This window comes from Oryzias melastigma, linkage group LG6, assembly GCF_002922805.2.
Source record: "Oryzias melastigma strain HK-1 linkage group LG6, ASM292280v2, whole genome shotgun sequence".
NCBI lineage: Eukaryota > Metazoa > Chordata > Actinopteri > Beloniformes > Adrianichthyidae > Oryzias > Oryzias melastigma.
In genome coordinates this window covers 23920349-23940752 of record NC_050517.1, presented here as the reverse complement: position 1 = coordinate 23940752, position 20404 = coordinate 23920349, and the positions used below count along the sequence as shown (strand labels likewise).

General features: G+C 38.4%; 2 protein-coding genes across 3 annotated transcripts; both read right to left on the bottom strand.

The window, feature by feature from the left end:
* Positions 1–415: 415 nt before the first annotated feature.
* On the bottom strand, positions 416–4942 carry si:ch211-256a21.4. 2 transcript variants are annotated; one of them, XM_024281825.2, is made up of 4 exons: positions 4661–4942; positions 4378–4582; positions 1533–1724; positions 416–1139 (listed from the first exon to the last, which is right to left on the bottom strand). In XM_024281825.2, exons 2-4 carry the CDS (start codon positions 4568–4570, stop codon positions 829–831), a joined length of 696 nt encoding a protein of 231 aa, XP_024137593.1. In that variant the 5' UTR covers positions 4571–4582; positions 4661–4942; the 3' UTR covers positions 416–828. The 2 variants fall into 2 exon arrangements, with proteins under 2 accessions (XP_024137593.1, XP_024137594.1); XM_024281826.2 differs by having other exon boundaries at positions 4666–4942.
* Positions 4943–5324: 382 nt separating this feature from the next.
* Positions 5325–20250, bottom strand: accs (1-aminocyclopropane-1-carboxylate synthase homolog (Arabidopsis)(non-functional)). Its single transcript, XM_024281822.2, has 15 exons — positions 19058–20250; positions 18343–18983; positions 18203–18262; positions 17665–17735; positions 17147–17216; positions 15830–15896; positions 14731–14828; positions 14485–14562; positions 13037–13137; positions 12531–12620; positions 12399–12444; positions 10348–10489; positions 8673–8815; positions 8395–8548; positions 5325–6051 (listed from the first exon to the last, which is right to left on the bottom strand). The coding sequence occupies exons 1-15, from the start codon at positions 19698–19700 to the stop codon at positions 5633–5635; spliced, it is 2823 nt and encodes a 940-aa protein (XP_024137590.1). The 5' UTR covers positions 19701–20250; the 3' UTR covers positions 5325–5632.
* Between the last annotated feature and the right edge of the window lie 154 nt (positions 20251–20404).

Below are 20404 nucleotides of genomic sequence, written 5' to 3'. Positions count from 1 at the left end.
CCTTTGTTTAGGAGCAGAAAGTTATTTTGGATTCTCATCTTTGTTGTTTTTCTGACATTTCCGAATTTTCCAACACCAAGTGAACGCAGCATTTCTCTAAGTTTAATTTTTCCATGAGGGACACCAACCCATTGGTGCAATAAGCACCAAAATGAGAACAAAAGCCTTAGTTTTGAAATAAAAATGTTCACTTTTAAAAGATCAAACAAAATCAAAGCATGTTTTTTGTCCATATTCAGTGTTTTTTTTTATGTTACGATATATCGCAATATCTATATTTTGGCACACCCCTAGTTTCCTCATAAATAATTAAATCAATATTGTCCTGTTAGCATTTTAAATCAATACAAACAAAATATCATGGTATATCACCAAATCGGTTTTTCCCTACAAACTAGTATAATGAGAAAAAGAACACTTACACAACCACATGTTCCAGAAAGTAGAGTTTAATGATTGTTTTAATATTTGACATTAACTGCATTAAATGACAAACATTTTTAACTCCAATAAAAAACAATAAAAGAGCATTGTGATGTATTTTTCACACATTTAGTGATCTGCTTTGAAACAGTTAGCTTACTTTCAAAAATAAAAGTGATCATCTTTAAAACTAAATGCATTTTCATTTAGTCACTAGTTTAATGTTGGTAAACATTGAGTGTATTTTTTTTATTTTGCTGGTTATGACCAGCATAAGCAAACAGACTTGAGAACTTTTCTGTTTTAAATTTACCCTCCAGGGTTGGTGGTCCTTAGTGTGCTTTTGTTTTGGTTCCGTCCCGCAGGAGACAGCTGACGTCATGTCCAGCTGATGAACAGTCTCGGTCAAGGCTCTGAAAAAAACCTCTTTGGTGCTATGTTGCTTTTGTGGTTGGTCAGGTGTTGACCCACACTGACTGACCGTTTTGATCTGAGCAGAGAGTCCACCCTCAATGCATCCAGATTTTTCTCCAAGTCAGGTAAAGTGCTTGGCACGACAACTTGTTCGATGACAAAGATGACCGGCTCCACAACCAGCAGCAATATCCAACCTAAAGCCCCCAACCAGTAGGAAGAGCCCAGGCTGGAAAAGTCCTGCCGAATCTCCTCTCGGTGCTGGTGGGTAAAAAATGACCAGCTCAGGAGGAAGAAGAAACCTGGAGACAGATGGGAACAATGAGTCAAACCGAGGATCATTGCTGCTAACAGTGGAGGAAAAGTCATTAGGCTCAATTATTACATGCCTGAAGCTTCTGGAAAGAGTTTGTATGATAATGAGCTGCAATTCCCAAGAAAGGCTCTTAAAAACTGCTGTTCTGCAGGGTATGTAAATGAACAGTTCATGAGAGCATCTCTGTAGGAGCAGCCTTTGACTTGAACTACTAAAATAAAAAAGCTATTTGGAGATTAAAATGGAGCACATGCTATTTTTAATGCCATAAAAGCTCAGCTTAATTACATGTAATATTCAATAAACCATTTAATAATAGTTTTTATGTGAGTGTGGATTTATACATTAACATTTCAAGGAAAGCGTGGCTGTTGTGTACCTGTGAAGCCCATGGTGAGCAGCAGCAGAGTGGTGGGGAAGAGGGCCTGGCCTGCCAGGAGGAGGGCGCGGGTGTTGGAGTAGGACAGGGGGGTTTTAGACGTCCAGCAGAGGGCAAACACCAAACACAGCGCACCAGTGCTCAAAGCCATCAGACAGGAAATGAGTCCAAATACTCTCTCTGCTTCCAGAGCTGCAACAGAGAAAAAGTCCAAATTATAAACCTTTATCACACGTCAACAAAAAAATCTAAAGTTGGTGTCTAAAGATGTTGAAAAATGTGTTTGAAAATTGCATTTTTTAAATCAAAATTGTTGTGAATCAGGGGCAGACAAAAAATGACATTTGAAGAAGAACACATTTGTAGCGTAGAAAATAAGGTGGCTCCCTGCTTCGCTCGCAGTGACAAGGAAAAGGAAAAGAGGGGGCGGGGTTGCTCTCCACCAAAGTTCCGGCCCACAGCTCGGAGGCGAATTTTTAACGAGCTACTGCTTTTCTGCTGAAATTATGACCTTTTTAATTCTGGCTGCATAATCATAGTTAAAAGACCACTGGAAATGCTTTGAAAAGAGATGGTCGGAGTCGGACTTTAAATCCTAAAAGATCCCAAAACGAGTAAAATGATGAAAATATCCATAGTTTGAATAGAAATACAGCTTTTGTTAACAAAATAAAAGGGTTTATGCACTTAGCTAATCAGTTTCCTGCTCATGTGCACCAATAGGCCTTTATTTAGTCAATCATAGCTTGATTTCATCCAACTAAATAAATTAATTTCAAGTTTGGTGAGAGTATAGCTGGTGAAATTAATGAAAAATTTTTTTTGTTTTGGTATGTTTCGGTTTTTGTTTTGCTGTGTTTTCTGGTATGTTTGAAAAATTTCCTTATTTGTGACGCATTGGTGGGCCACAATCTCCCTACTCTGTTCCGCAACAGGGAGGGGAAGAGGGGGCGGGGTTGCTCCACGCCAACAGACAACTCAGAAGCAAATTTCTAATTGCCAATCTGCAGAAACTTTGACCTAAAAAAAGACAGGTTTTTTGATTTTGCCTAAAAAATTCATAATCATTATTAATAAACCACTGGGAACGTGTTTAAACTAGATCAAAAGATGTTCCCTAAATGTGTTATTCTATGTCAAATACAGCATATAATACTTGAGTGAGTGGATTTTAATTTCACATTAATTAACCTCTGCTTCCATCATGAATGGGTGGAAGCCATTCTTTTTGTAACTGTCAGTTCATATTTCATATGTTTACCCATCTCTCTCAGATTTAGCTAATGTGATAAATCTACAAACCCAATTAGGTAACAGCTAAATTAATTACTGTAACATTAAATGTAGATGCCGTAGCTCCTGTTTATACTAACGATGCACAGCTCCCACTCAGAGCTGTAATATATGTTAGCAACACAAGGCTGAGCTAACAAGACTGTAAATACTTTCAATAAAACATCCATATGCTATGATAATAATGCAAACATGGGATGGTTTTTGTAAAAATGATGCTGCTAAGAATTAAATTTATGTTGGGCTTTTTTTTTGGATAACGTTACACTTTAAGAACTGTGTAGATTAAAGTTCATAATATGAGTAAATTACACAATAGATTAATGCTGAGTCATTCTTATTATGTTCAAGCTTCAGGGGAAGAAAATTAGTGCCCACATTACTTCTTTCCAAAAAAGCTTTTTTTTTTTTTTTTTTAAAAAATGATGTAAACATGGTTGGCCTGCAAAAAAAATGGCAGTAAATTTTTTATATTTGCCTTTAAATGTTAGGAAAAAATACATTATGAAGGTAAGTCATAAAATAAAGATATTTTTACTTTTAGCTATGCGAATTCTTTATTTCAGGAACCATTACTGCTAATAAACTAGAGTGGAAACACTAAATAGTAATATATATATTTGTTTTTACTGATCGTGCAATTTATTTTAAATATTAATAATTTCCAAAAGACTTTTCTTGTTTTTCTTTTTTTATTACTCTTTAATGTTTCAATTGGAAACACCATAGTTTTTTATGTAAAATCTTAGTGTTTTGCAAATATAAATTATAAACAATAACTTATGTATTAATGCAGTTTCTTACTTATTACTCTTACTTGAGCGATTACATGGAGGACTATGTTTTACTTCTACTTTAGTAATATTTGGAAACCATCTATGAAGCTTTTTTAGCATCTTTCCTTTTGAGTTTGCTTCTTAAATAAGTTACCACACATGGAAACGTGTAAAATATGTCATGCACTCTGGATGGAATTCTGTCAATGTATGAAATAAGACTTTAGAGTTTTTAGAAGTCTTTATTTATTCTCTTTTAATTGTGAATGTGAATTTTCAAAACAGGATCAATATATTCTGCTTACTTTTTATTAAATATTCAAATATTTTTACCTAACTCTTTAAAATCAGGGTGATAGTTTATTGACTGGCTACAGACTAAAGACCTAACATTATTTAACTGCAAAAAAACAAAACAAGTTACAACAAGAAATAGGAAACGCTTCAACTGCTGCACTGACAAAAATTCCTGTGCAGGCTCCAACTTGAACTCATCTCTGCTTTGAAGCTGTATAGTATATCATGGATATTTTTTCTTAAATTGTCCTCTTGGTGCTCATCCAAACCTAAAATATCAGAATAACAATCTTTTTCAGGCAGATTTCAACTTATCTCTGTGAAAGCACCTGTTCCTGATTGCATGTGCAGCCTTCCCTAACACTCTTCAGTCAGTCAATTCCTTCCCCTAATCCAGGATGACAGCTATCGACAGATTGTAAATCTCGTTTGTTGTCTAAAGAGGGACGTGACAGAAGTAAAAGCAGCTTTTTGCTCACCGTTGAAGACAGCTTTATTTTCACTATTTGCCTGGTCGCTTTGGTTGTTAATGGACTTTGCCCACAGCCCCTCGTCGTTCAGCCAGAAGGGCGTCGACACGGCATAGCACACGAAGACGCAGCCCGCCAGTCCCAAGCAGGACTGAGCAAACCTGTAGCGACTGGCGGAGTCTCTGAGCTCCAAACACGACATTTCTATCAAACTCTGAGGGGAAAACAAAACACAAAAAGCTGTGAGTTACAGCAGGAAAATAGCTGTACTATTAATAGCAAGATGTCTTACCTTACTTTACAGGTGAGAACAAGCAGGAAGTCAATCCAGTAGCAAGACGACTGTACAAACAAGTACTGAACAGCATATTTCTCCAAATGCTTATACTTCAAGACGCGCTCAGATTAAATCTTTCCTCTGAGTAACTCCTCCTCTCCCTCGGTGGAAACTACCCCAGCAAGTGATGAAATTTCCCCTCGAACTCTCCACTGAGCAACCAAGCCCCCTCGTAGTGGAAAGTGAAAGTAGCGTGGACGACTGCTATTCAGCATTTGCATAAACACAAGCCTCTCTTTAGAGAACTGATAAAGAAGAATCGCACATTAAAGGGAAGTTAGACGTACATGAACGGGACTGTATGTGGGGGAGGGCGTGAACGGGTAAAAGTGCATCACACAACGCTCGAGGAAATCCCACTCTCTGTTTTTTTTTATTTTTTTTTTTACAGTGGGCAACAACAGGTTGTGGCTGACGGCGTCATCAACCTCCGACGGGTCTCGTTTTTGTTCACATCTCCCCCCGTAGTTTCCCCTGTTGCAACCAAACAGCCCACCCAAGTGAAAGTCATCACTAAACAAAAGATCTTTCCGTCAAAAAATGAAAAACAAGTGTAAAAGATGTTCAGTAGAATAATTTTCTTTATTTTCTGGAAAGAAAATAGATTAACTGACCTTCATTTAACTTTGGCATTCATAAATTTATGCACATTTTTATTTTACAAAAGAACAAAACAAATGTTCCAGCTTCACAGTAAGGCTTTAAGAGGCACATTAAAATCTGTGATCCTATCTTCACTTTTAATGGAATTTTTTCTGCGATTCTCTGCTGATACACTCTTCAAAAAAGAAAAAGGCATTACCTGACTTCACCTTTGAGCCGATTTTTGTGTCATGCTCCTCAGCATAAGCGCAGGCAGCGAGAGGGATGCTTAAGTACTGCCTCTTCAAGTTCTGGCAGGTGCTTTCATGCTTGTTTACCTTAAGCTTACTTTTTGGCTCTTTGCAGCAGGGCTTTGAACACATCAAGAATCTCTGGGTCCTCCCCAGCAGACAGCTCTGGAGTGTTTTTCTCCAGCCAATCGGAGGATCGAATCTGATGTCTGAGAGTGCCAATGAGAGAGGCGAGACTCTCCGTGGGCTTAGAAGCTTGGCAGTCGAGCAAAACAAACTCCTCAGAGGCGAGTGAGTCAGTGTCAGGAGCGGGGCTTTCCTTCTCCTTCAGCTGCTCTGATGACTTGCTTTGTGGTGATGATGCTGAATTGACAGCTGAGGTATTGTCTGAGTCCGCGCTGTCGGATTTGACCGATTTTCGGCTCTCCTCAAGAGCTCCATTGATGGGGCGAATATCAGAACCGGTCCTTCCTTCTTGGGTTTCTTTCAAAGCCTCCTGGAATCGCTTTACTCCTAGAATAACACAAAGTGTTGCAAATCAAACTGATAGAGAGGACGAAGACCAAATTAAGAAATTATTCAAAAATATTGAGACAATAATTGATAAATAATCTTTACTATAGCAAAATGCTTTATTAAAATAGAGAAAAAATATATAAATATTTAAAATACATGAAATAAAACAATTAAGCAGTAAAAAAGACTTAATCATCGTTTGAGCTATTATCAAGGCGCTACCAATTGTTTTTAAATTTCAATTTTGCCATTTTTAGCCAAAATAGTAAAAAAAAAAGTCATTTTCTAGAACATAGTTTCTGCAGAGCAACAGTAGGTCATTAGAAATGTGCCTATTGTGGGCTGGACCATTGCCGCATAGTAAGCCCGCCTCCACTTCCCATCACCGATCTGTTTACACTCTCTCCCACTATCTTACTGCCCCTCACACCCTAAACCTAACATTACCTGCGATAAAATGGCAAGCAGGTTCTATTTGTCTACAAATGGATGCATCAGAATGGAGCAACGCAGAGAGCTTGTGGCCTACCGATTGTAGTTTGTAGGTAACAAATACAAACTTTTTTCAGCTGCATTTTCTATGTCTGCTACTGATTCACAATTTGATTAAAGAAATACTCAAGAATACAATGTCTAGATGTATTTAAAAAAAAATCCTCCATTGCCATAAAAATGTCACAAGATCATGTTAAAAACACCAAAAACCAGCTTTTAATCAAAGCAGATCTTTAAGTCCCACTGATTGTTCCCTATAATATGTAAATATAATAAACTATAAATAACTATACATTTTTACACCTACAGTTGCAAGAGAAAGTATATGAACCCTGTGGGCGTACCTCCATTTCAGCATGAAATGCACATATGGTGTGTTCTTTTAATCGCAATCTAAATCACATTGATGGAGTAAAGCATTTCCTGCTTAAATTACAACAAAATATGTTTCCAGGTTTTTATTGAACACAATTGTGTGTACGGTTTATCCATAAAACCGAGTAATTCCAAAAGGATTCACGTCATTTCTACTCCAACTGTATTCCTGTTTTGCACATTGCAATTCTGAAAGTGAACCAAAACATTCTGGAACGCAGTTAAAACAAAAAGACATGAAGAAAAAAAAGCTAGTCCCACTACACCCCTGACTGTCATATATCTTCTTCTTTTCATTTTATACTTTTGACTGAGTGATTTTTTTTCTACTTGAAATGTAGGGGTTTTCACAATGTACATATTAAGTTTTTGGATTCTTGAGAAGTCCATCTGCTTTCACACTGTCAATGAACTGAAACTGCTTTGCTTAATGAGTCACAGGCAGTGTAAGTAACAGAATTTAATCATCTTAAGCCATATTTATTCCTAACCTGCTATTGTAAGTGGATTGTAAATATGGACATCTGAGCTGATATTTGTTTTTATTTATTAACCTTTATTTAACCAGGATGTTCCATTGAGATAAAAAAAAATCTATTTTATAGGGGAGTCCTGGCAAAGAGGTGGTAAAAACACATAAATACAGTTAGAAAAAGAAAACAACATTTCATTTAAAACCAGTTAAACAAAAAAATCTTTCCCTCAACGGAAGTAGTTTTGTGAGTTTCCAGTCCTAAACTGCAGGATTAAACTGATATTATTTAAAATATTTTGCTTTAAATGAGGATGGCACACAAGTTAGGCTGCAAGATAAACTGATAATTAAGTATAAACAAAAAGAAGTAAAACTGTACCTCCAAAGGTATTTGAACCTCAAGCATTTCTACTCCATCTGTAATATTTTTTAATGCTTAAAAGAACTGCAGACAAGGTTTTACTTCCACAGAAACAAGGTCTTGCTGGATTATCTCAGAGTGAAAAGAAAAACTGAACTGATTAGTGCAGAAAAAGAGGAATTAAAAAGAGGTTGTTGAAAGGTCAGGATGTGGGTCTCTAACCCTTCACAGCCCACAAGTTAAAGTGCTCTCAAGCAAGACAAGACCCATTTGAAGTTCGATAGAGAAAAAAGCCCTTCAGTTACACGTGTAGTATGAACGCATGGGAATGGAAGAATTTAACTTGAAAACTTGAGTGTACTGAGTGATTAACAAGGCAGGTAAGGTGTTACGGAAACATGTATTTATGTTTGAAAGTGTGGCATTAATTTTATAGTCTTGCAGATACTGGCTGACATTATAACACAAAATTTTAAATTAGAATGAATTTATTTTAAATAAAAATAAAAAAAGACTGAACTTTAATTAATTTATTCTTTATTTTTATATTAATAAAGATGAGGATAGAATATTCAAGATATTGTGCATGAGGAGTACTATCAACCATGTATTCTGTGATGCTCAACAAACTGACCGAGTTGAAGGTGGTGTTGCTCAGCTGCAAAGACGATTCGAAACCATCCAGGCGTGGAGCAGGAGAACGCCTGGCCGCAGCTCAAAACCACTTTGTGTTTGAGGAAACGCCTCCACAGAGCCAGCTCCTCCTCGAAGGACGACTCCCTGAGGTACTGGAAAAAAACAAGGCGACGGAAGTCAAACTCACAAAACAACTTGATTCTTGCTAGGCAAGAAAATAAGAATTGTTTAGCTGAAGAGAGAGAAACGTTACACATTTTTGAATCCCAACTTTACCTTTCTGAGATCCGCCCAGACGTACAGAGCAGCACAAGAGTTCAGGAAGGGAATGCCCATGCTGCGCAGCTCTCCAGTCAGGTAGCTGTGGGCAGATTTAAGCCTCTGCCTGTTCTTAGGCAAAAACTCTTTGCTGATCCACTCTAATGAAGATGCAAAGGTAGAACAGGTAAGTTGTAATGCATGCAGTAGGGACTCACTTTCCCCCCAATTTCAGTTTTGCTTCAATTCAATAAATAATTTGTGTATTACAAAAAATAAAAAAACAAATAACTTAATCTGCTAATAAGCACGTAGCAAAGGAAAAATGTTTCAAATTTGCTCAAACTAAGTCAGGTGTGAAGCAATAAAATGATAAATACATTTTTCTCAATGATTCGGTTCAACATGTATAGTTTGGGTTTAAACCAGGAACAGAGCATTAAAATTAAAAGGAAATTTAAAAACAGGGTGTCTTGCATTTATGACTCTAACAGAGCTTCATGACAACACAGGTATTTATTTGTATGAAAACAGATGATTAAAACTGTATTTTTGTTAAATATTAAATGATAAATGGCGTATACTTGTATAGCGCTTTCTACCCTCCTTCGAGGGCCCAAAGCGCTTCACAGTCACAGACCCATTCATCCATTCACACACACATTCACACACTGGTGGTGGCTCCGCTGCTGAACACTGGCGCCAACCTCCCACCAGAGGCAATTCGGGGTTCAGTGTCTTGCCCAAGGACACTTCGACACATGGGCGGGCAAGGCGGGAGTCGTACCCGCTCACTTCTGATCAGGAGTCGACCGCCCTACCACTACACCACGGCCGCCTAAAAATATTAAATATTACCTAAAAGAATTAGGGCTGGAAATCCATTAAAAACAATTTATAATTATTTTTCTTTTTTGGAACAGTGATTTCCAACCATTTATTATGTGCAAATAATCACAATATGAAATCACACACAAAACTTTACATTTAAAACATTTGTTTTTAAATTCATGTTTAATTAATGCAGTCAATCGATTAAAAAAATTAATCAGATTAATCACACTTTTGTCACAATGTTTTACTAGGTACATTTTTTATGACAATATGCAGGTTTTGAACAAACCTTTTTCCACATTTTTACTGCCTGGAATTCTCAAATTTACTGTTTAACACAAAAGTGTAAATTGTGAGTACAAAACACATCAACTGTAAGATAAACAGAACTCTAAAAACTTTTATGTCTGCAGTATTACTACAAGAAAACAAAGATGCTGACGTACAGCTATAAGAAATGAACCTGCAGACCTAAAAAAAAAAAAGTTCCGGTCACATAGCCCAAATGCTTTATATCACAGAAAAAACTGAACTTTCCTTCATCTTCTGGACAGAAACAAGCAGTAAGAGGGGAACTTTCTCTATGAACTGATGCTTTATTTAACCTATCATGACGGTCAGCAAATTTATCGCTTTCCATTGCTATTACTCAGTGATGTGTTGCCGTGTTACCGTGACAACACACCGGACCACAGATCAAATAGTCATATTTTTGTGAAAAAAAGAGTGAAATCTGAGGTGTTATCAATTTGAGTTGAAAAAATATTAACGCGTTAATTTTTTTGATTTATCGCGCGTGTTAATGCATTAATGCCCACATTAATGCCTACAAAAAACACAAGTGCATTATTGTTCGTACCTCTGTCCTTGAGCAGCTGTGCCACCTGATACTGCGAGGTTCCAGGAATGCCGTGAAAGGCGCCTAATTGGGCCAAAGCCTCCACAAGGTCTCTGTTCTCAGTGTACAGAGTACCAATCCTGATTCCTGCCATTGCAAAGTCCTAGACAGGACCAAAGCACACATCTTTCTTCAGTCATTACAACAAAAACCCTTAAATTATTCTTTCCTTCATTTCATGCTTTTAGAAAAATGAGACCAAATGATATGGACTTTCTAGTCTTTGAATGACTACATTGCGTTGCAATACTCCAAATAATCTTTATTCCTCTCTTGTGCAAACACTTTAAACAGAAGCTAATATACCTGCAATTTTGTTAAACGGCTCTCCTTTAGTGCTCTAGCTAAGATCTGAGCTGCTTCTGTTTAAAGCTCTTATCTCAGTCTCCTCCTAATAGTCCAGAATACATCAATCATAAGAAACAGACTGGCAGTTTGGTAAAGCAGAACCACTACCGTGCCTAAGAGCGCCCACAGAATGGGCTATTTTTTCTGAAATAAACACTAACCTCCGGGGGAAAGAGTCATCTGGGTACACCTTTTATTGATAACATAATGGATGAGCTTTTTCATCTCTTGTCCCAAGGCTACATAAAACCCAGAGTTTGTTTTTCTTCAAAGCAAACGGGATTGTGACCACCAAATATGTGTTTTTCTAGACATCTGAGGTGAGCTTTTGTCTGCAGAAGCCAGCTCTGTTGCTGTAGAAAAATCTGACATATGGCTTCCCCTCCTGAGTAATTTCAGGCTACATTTCAGCATGTAGGGACACACTGTGTTCAGTAACAAAGCTTTTCCAAGGAACTCCTGACCCCATGTGGCCACAGTGTTTACAGTAGCACAACAGTTGCAGGTGCAATTTTTCCCAAGGTCTCTGAAAGAAACATGCATCCAACCAGGCAGGAGTTCTCACTTTGACTTTTATCTGCTGAAATTAAGTTTTACATAGACCTACAGCAATTTTTTTTCAACTGCTTATTGGGATGTTTTTTCATTGTAATAATGTTTTTTTTTTCCTTTTGTTTTAGCTGACATTTTTACCACTAACAGCCCTTCTAAATCTATTAGTGAATATTTTTATAATAAAATTTTGCATTTGCACATTTTTTACATCTTCACTGGCATCACTTGTGCTTTATTGTTTTACTTTGCTCTTTTTTTTTATCTATTTGAACATATTTATTGAGCAGCGTATAAAAACCTCTCCACCTCCATATTGTCGTCTCCTGATGCAGCTTCAGACAAATAAAAGTGAATCAAACTTTATTTATAAAACAGAATTTATTATACTTTTGCAGCTCAAAGCAATCTCAAAGCATTTAAAGATATATAACCTTTAGAAGATAATATTTTATTGTGTTATAAAGAATAGTTGTTATTGTCTTAAATATATATTATACCGAGCATTACATTATTAAGACACAAACTGTAGATTTATCTAAAACTGAAAGAGTTTTAATGAATTCTGTTTTGCATAAATTATTTACAACGAAGATTTTTTTTTAATCTGGCTCATAATTGAACAGCTGGAGAGCTCTAATATTGCTCATCAATTTTGTTGCATCAATAATGTTAGGTTTGGTAGTGAGGGCTGTAAGCTAGAGGGAGAAATGTTTAAGCTCTCAGCAATGGGGAGGGGAAGAGGGGCGGGGTTGCTCTATCCTTACGCATTTTTTTTTTTAATGGAAAAATAATAATTAAAAGACCACCGTACTGATCTGGAGGATATACCACAATTTGAGTGGAAAACTGCAGACATACCACAATAAAAAATACATTTTTTTTAAATTTATTGATAATTGACTTGAATTCTGTCGCCAAGAAACAGGGTAAAATCATATTTTGTTATTAATTTTCAGTCCACTTTAAAAAAAATCATAAAATCTTTCAGGTAAAACCGAAGATTTTTTACAGTAAATATAACCTGAACAACGACAAAAAGAAAATGTTTATGTTCTGTCACCAGGAAAATAACGAGTGTCACACACACGCAGAGCTGCAGAAGCACGTACCTTGCTCAACCCCCACATTACATGTGTCCTCTGTGGGTCGGGTAACCTGAAATAAAAGCACATAGGAGATAAGAGGACGTCCTCGGACACAATTCTGATGATTACAGGTCTAATACAGCAATCATGCAGTACCGGTCTATACTGAGGACACTGTGAAAGGTGACAGATTCATCAAACACCGTCAGCATGTACACCTCATCCACAATGGCGTGGAGCTCGTTCCTAGTTGGAGAAACGAGGGAGAGAAAAGAGACAAAAAAATCGACACGGTAACACGGCGTGCTTTAGCTTTACATTGTCATTCATTGTTTATGACAGAGAAAATGCAACACGAATGAACGTGGGTTCCTTGAGAGTCCACTGTCAGTGTAAAAGCCCTGAGATTTATGATCACAACAACTCGCTGCTTTAAAGGCTCTGCTGAGGGAATTACTCTGCAAGATCATTCAGACGATAGCAGATGACGCGGGGGAGACTTTGACACATGACTGCTATTAACAACATGCGGCTGGTTAAGAGTGGTGATGCCGCGATGTGACATATTTTGATATGCAACATATGTGACACAGCTACTACCTTTAAAAAAAATAGAATAATCCTCCAAAGACATGTATAAATTAGTATCAGGTCAAACATACCTTTTGGCAAAATTCAGGAAAGCGATCATTTCCTTCACAGTGTACACATCAGCCAAAGGATTATGGGGGTTCATTAGTATAACGGCTCGAATGATCACCCCCTTAAAGAAATAGAAAGGCCATTATACTAAAAACACTCCTATATCTTTGGAATTCTAAGAATAAAAACAAAATAATTCAAGAAGAAATTAAGCTTCATTAGTCCCCTTTAAAGACAAACTCCAATCATATTTTGATCTAGTATTCCCAGTGGTTTTAAAATTATCATATTTTTTAACCAAATTTAAAAACGTGTGTAACTTAAAGGCGCATATACCATGCTTGTCTAAAGAGTAAAATATATCCATATATATATATATATATAATATTTTACCTTTGACACAAAAAAGAACCAATTATTTATGAAATATTAGTTATTTTTGTGAGTTTTATCCCTACCCGGGAGCACGGCGCCTCAATCTCTGAGGCTCCGCCTTTTCCTGCTTGTGGCTGCCGCCTATTTCATGCCGTGAGACTAGAGCCGGGTTCGGCAGCATGTCTGCATTTCACCCAACGAAACAAACAACACCTGAACTTTTGTGAAAGACAGATGTGCATATCGTATATCTGCCTTTAGCGGCTGAACACGGCTAGCTGAGCGTCAAAGCTAGCAGCTGAGCACTGTTAGCTTTCCTGAGAAAATGTGTTTGTGTTACCCTGGGGGGCAGTTCTCCAGACTCTTCCTGCAGTGGGTGGTTCTCAAACATGTGTGAATGGATCAAAACACCTCTTTGGAGTTGTTTATAATGAGGAATTAATATTATAATACACTTAAAACCTCAAAAACTGGATTTTGCATGGTATAGGCCCTTTAAATATCTGCAGAGTGGAGGCTGTACAGCAAAAATTTTCCTCTGAGTTGTGAGCTGGGAACCCTAACAGTTATAGTTTTTCCCATTTTATGCTTTAATACAAGTTTTTCCACAAATTCTGAAAACATTCGGGTTATGGTTAAGGTTAGGGGGTATGGTTGGAGTTAGAGAAGGTTGCATAACTTATATCATGTGCTATCTTGTTTGCAAACAGGTCATTTTCAACATTTCTGATGAGGCAAAAATGGCGAGGAATATCAGTGCTATAAAGACGTACAGTTTTGAGCCCAACTCAGATGAGGAAAACAATAATGGATCTATTTGTGTGCAAGTGGATGCATCAGAAAGGAGGTGAACAGGGAGCTTGTGGCTCACCAGTTGTAGATCTATGTAACAACTACAAGCTTTTTCAAATACTGTTTTTTCTGCTCCTAATTCACAACAATTTGAATAAAGATATACACAGGAATGTCATTTTAAGCTTTCCTAATACTTGTCCTCCATCATCAGAGAAATGTCACAGTAACATGTTAAAAACACCAAAAACGTGATTTTGATTGGAGCGAGTCTTAAAATACAAGCATGTCTTCATGTCACCTGCTGCTTTGCACTTTTCAGAGCTTCCTCCAGTTTCTCGACAGTGAGGTGAAAGGGTCGGCTGTCTTTACCATCAGCCTGTAGATAGAGAAAATAAAAAACACACAAGGGAACACAATGCAGCAACATCGCAACTTGACAGCTGACAACACACCATCACGTGTGGTGAATAAAACAGGATTTGAAGGGGATTGGAAAATAAAACTTTCACTTCGAGCACAAAATGATTGCATATGAAATGATTACCTCACAGTCGAGGGGAACGTGGAACAGTTTTACGCTGCTGTACAAATCCAGATCTTCAGTGATTACGCCATAGAAAGGAGTCGGGATCAGAATGGCGTCTGCAGCATGTCAAAAGAGAAGTACAGTTTGACAGACGTTTTTCCGGCATGTTTTGAGGATTTTTTTTCAGTTAGAAGTACACATATTTAGAATATCCTTCTAGCTCAATATAAATACAGAACGCTTTAAATTAAATTCAATAAATTCAAATTTACAATGGATTTTATGGCTTATACATGCATTTAAATTGGGAAAAAAATACAAAATTTAATAAAAATATATATATATATATATATATATATATTAAGGCAACTAATAATTATTATTTAGCACTTAATGTCATTTAAATCATAATCCAACAGAAAGCATTTTATAAATAATATTAGTATGTACAATACCAAATATGGTCCATAAACAACAACTGCTGTATAAGTTGCAATTATGACATGAAAAATACTTTGTCAAATGTGAGACCTGATTTTTTCCTAACAAAAAACAAAAAGCAACATTTAAAAACCAACTCCAGTGGTCTTTTAATTATGCTGGTTTTAAGGCAGAATCCAAAAAACTTGAGTAGTTCTCTAGGACATTTTTTTATTTATTAATTTTTTAGATATATCTGCCATTATAAGAAATATGCCACAATTTCATGTTAAAAAAGTGGGTCTTTAAACACTAAAATGGATAAAAAAAAATCCACGAGGAAATTTTGCCACCAGAGTTCATCATTCAGCCTCTTTTACATAAGAGGCTAACTGACTGTAAATGATAAAATACATAATAAATTTAGTATAGTATTTTTTTTTATTAAATACAGTATTGCAGTATTGCACATCTGTGGTTTAATAGGCAGCTTGTCTATAGTGAAGCATAGAATGTGTTCTCTTTGGAAACTACACAACTGCATTTCGGTGAAATAACTGAGCTTCCCCGATTCTCTAACCAGTGGAACGCCACATACAAATAAGAAAGTCTCCACTCTCTGTTGAGCACACATTTGTTATTTGAGACCACGTGTGCGTTGCTCATGTGAAACATGGCGACGCATTTGCAAGCTTACCTTTGGGATCACAAATTACTGCTGCGATGCAGGAAAAGAGGGAACCGCAGCCATTCATCACCACAACCTGAACATAAACACACACATGGAGGATTTGTGAAAGCTTGAACTACTGAATCCATTTATTACACCATCATACACTGTATTGTTTCAGATAGTTTCTTTCTGTTATATTATGATTTACAGACTAGAAGTGTACATTTTATTAATATTTTGTTTTTTTTTTTTATTTACAAAACTTGTCCCTGGTATTCATGTAAGTTTTATTATAAAAAGCAGCAACTACCTTTCACTTTATGTTAATTTTTAAAATCTTTAATAACATACGGTGGAGCAAAAAAACATTTAGTCAGCCATCAATTGTGAAAGTTCTCCGAGTTAAACAGATGATGGATTCCTGTCATTTTCATCATAGGTACATCTCAACTTTGAGAGACAAAAATGAGAAAAAAAAAAATTTTGAAAATCAAATTATTTGATTTTTTAATTATTAATTTTGTGAATCAAGGTGGAAAATAATTATTTGGTTGAAAACAAATGTTCAACTCAATACCCTTTTTTGGCAACAACTAAAGTCAACGTTTTTTGTAAGTCTTCACAAATTGTTGCTGGTATTTTGGTCCATTCCTCCATGCGGATCTCCTCTAGAGCAGTGATGTTTTGGGGCTGTCGCTGGGCAACACGGATTTTCAACTCCCTCCAATGATTTTCTTTGGAGTTGAGATATGGAGACTGGTTAGGCCAATCCAGGACTTTGAAATGCTTTTCATGAAACAGTGGCCTTGTACGACTTCCATTTCCTAATAATTGCTCCCATGGTTGATTTATTCACACTAAGCTGCTTACCTATTGCTGAATCAGTCTTTTTAAGGGATGGTGCAGGTCAACAATTTTGTTTCTGATGTCCTTAGACAGCTCTTTGGTCTTGGCCATAGTGGAGTTTATGTTACTGTTTGAGGTTGTGGACAGGTGTCTTTGATATTAGATAATGAGTACAAACAGGTGTCATTAATACAGGTAACGAGTGGAGGACAGAAGATCCTCTTACAGAGGAAGTTACATGTCTGTGAAGGATAGAAATCTTGCTTGTTTGTAGGTGACTAAATACTTTTCTACCATAATTTGCCAATAAATTCTTTAAAAATTAGTGATTTTCTGGATTTTTTTTTCATTTTGTCTCTCATAGTTGAGGTATACCTATGATTAAAATTACAGACCTCTCATCGTTTTAAGAGGGAGAACTTGCCCAAATGGTGGCTGACTAAATGTTTTTTTTTACCTCATTATGAGTAAATGAAATATAACAATAGTGCTCACATTGTCAGGTTTCAGTGGCTTTGGAGAACAGCAGTAATGAGTCAGGAACTGTGACACCTCCTCTCTCAGGCTGAAGGAAAACAAAACGTGAGAAGATGTTTTTACTTTTACTTTAAAACACATAACTGTTGCAAAATGACGATAGGTATTAGGGGTGTAACGATTCCTTTTAACGATTCGATTTGTGTCAATATTTGTGGTTGCCAATACGATTCATGGTCAATATTGGTTCATTCTGAACGACCCGATTCACTGACCTAAAATTTATCCAGGACTTCATTAGCCAAAAATTAAAATACCTGGTACTGAATAGTGTAGGCGGACTTTTCCAGATTCTTTGTATTTCTTCAATTATAATCAATTTATTTTATTTGGAAATTATTTGACAAAAGAATAAATCAATTTCATTAATTCTGATCTAAGACAGATTGATCTGGTTGGATCGTAGGAATAGAAATCGATTCATCGATTGATCGTGACACCCCTAATAAATATAAAAACTATTGGAAATGTCTCACAAAGCATGTCCGGTCCAGTCTGGATACTGCAGCAGGACGGGATCAACGTGGAGCATGTCAGGCTTCGTCAACTGCAGAGGCATTAAAAAAATTATTTTATGTTGCAGAGAAATATAATCTACTACCTGTTACTATTTATTTTAAAGAGTGTAATTTCCCCCTAAAATGTTTTGTTTTTGTTTGTGATGGACACATGTTTGTGTGCCGCTCCATGTAATAAATCAAATGGGCTTTAATTGCTTGTCCTCACATACCACCGAACAATTGTTCTGTGAGGCTGAAGCTGCGAGCACAGAGGCAAACGGGGAAAATGATGTATAGCTTGGGCTGTAAATAAAGCTGAGAGGCTTCCTCTAAAAGTCATGCAACCTGTTTCTCCCTATTTGTCTTTTACTGGCATGTAACTTCATTATGGCGTCTTGTCATCTGAATGCTTACATATGTTTTATTGTGCAGGAATAACTGCAAATTAATTTTTAAAGAATTTCCACAGCTGTACGCTGTTATGCCCCTTGTGCGACGGTGAGATTTATCTTACTCGTGTGTGGAGGAGATCAAAGCAGAGTTTGTTCTCACTGGTGCCCAAGTTGAGAATACCCTGAGAAAGGAGAGGAAGATTGTAAATAGTTTGTGAAGGTTTTTTTTTTTTTTAAACTACTGAGATTTACACTGACTTACATTGGGGTTGTTGGAGTCGTGGTGTCTGTTCAGTCCATACTGGATGAACCCCTCCTGCAGAATGCCCTGGTGCTGCAGGATGCTATTACCCCGGTTGGACAGGTAGACACTAGACCCACGAGGAGCTGCAGAGACACTGGGTGACCTTTCGGAGGTGGAGACAGATGTGGGCGGCGACTTTTCCGTCTTCCTCGCAGGCAGAGCGTCTGCCGCTGACTGAGACAGAGAGGACGACACAGAGGGGGCGGCGGAAGACGGCGGGGAGGGAGCGGCGGGCCTGACAGAGAGCAGTGCCCCCGTGAGCATGCTGAACAGTCTGAGCTCGTGCTGCCGCTCCTGTTCCGCCCTCCTCTCCTCCCGCTGCTCCCTGCGCTCCTCGGCCTGGAACTCTCGCTCCAGCCTCGCCTCCTCCAGGGAGAGGAGGCGCTCCTCTGCAGACTGCTGCCAGCTCAAGAAGCTGGTGAGCACTTTATCCAGGCCCCCCTGACCACCCTGAACCCATGATGCTTTGCCGCCCCGTCGCCGCTTCCTGTGTCTAGTGGAGTGAGCAGGGTGGGAAGTCTCTTTATCTGGTTGCTCTGGAGTGTTTTGCATCACGCCTGCACCAGCAGCAGATCCTGCAAGGTTCAGGTCACTAAAATCTGAAAATTTAGACACAAGTTAGGAAACATTTTATCATGTTGCAACATTAAAAAAAAGTATTAAATCTAACAACCTGAAGGTGAGGCTCTTGTATTTGCAGAACTCTCAGGTGGACCCATTGTGTACTCGGGTTCCAACAAAGACTGTCCATCAGCTTCCTGCTCCTCCCCAGAACCGTAGTACATCTCTGGAGGTGCACCACCTGGGTTCAGCAAGCCCTCCTCGGCATCTTCACACTTAATATCCAGTGGATCTCCAGTTTTAGGGGGCTGGCCGAACAAAAACCCACCTGAGGAGGTCGGCCCAAAGGAGCTGGCAGGAGCCCCTCCCTGCATAAAGGCCTCAGACCCACCTGAGCTGTGAAACACCTGCTGGGCTATAACAGCCCCGCCCAGGGAGGAGTAGGTGATGGCCGGGCGGTTCGCCAGAACCCTGTCCATCACATCATAGAACTTCCAAGTCCTCATCTTGTGGTTGTCCTTGATGCGCCGGTACTCCAGCTTCATCTTCTTGATCTTCTCCCTGCACTGGTCGCCTGTGCGGTAGATGCCCTTCTCGCGCAAAATGTGAGCAATGCGGTCAAACACGCGCTGGTTGCGCAGGGAGCTCTCCAGCTCGATCTGGATCGACTCGTCGGACCACAGCTGGAGCAGCTCAACGATCTCCGGGTCGGTCCAGTTGCTGCCCCTCTCGTGTCTTCTCCCGCGGAAGTCCATCACGCGCACGAGGAAATCCCTGCTTCAACTTCAAGACTGTTTTCTAGTCTGCAAAGCGTGATTAAAACAAGAAGTATAGTACCCACTTTTCCTCCCCCTTTCTCGGCTAAAACAAAGGTGCGGCTCTTTTGGAGTAGATTCCCGCGGGACCAACACCCTCATCCACGCAGGTGACACATGTCACGCTTCATAAAGCTGCTCACCACAACACGCAAGGGTTCTGTTCAGCTGAGTAAGCGTTAACACACTTATAATGCACTAAATGTGTCACAACTTGGGAGAAACGGGGACCGCACGCGCACAGAAATATCTACATCCGGGTTTACGGCACATGCGTGCTGTCCCTATTCCGGGATAACTTTGGCCCGAGTCAACGTAGGGAGCCGCTGTAAGCGGACTGGCTCTCCCCCTTCTGTACCAAGCTGCAACGGGGTAGATAAAACCATGACAAACCGAGAATTTTGCGTTATAGCCCCCCCTACCGTACAAAACTAATATTTTCACACACCTCTGTAAGTTCACCGTTTGGCCACAAGATGGCAGCCACGTACAGCGTACGATTCCTTTACAAACCGAGAGGTCTGCACACTGCGTATGCGTACTTTGCACACAAGTGTATCCCGGTATTGATTTGTAATCCCGTTTTAACCAAATTTTAAATCAGAAAACTTGTCACTTTCACAAAAAAATCAGACACCAAAATA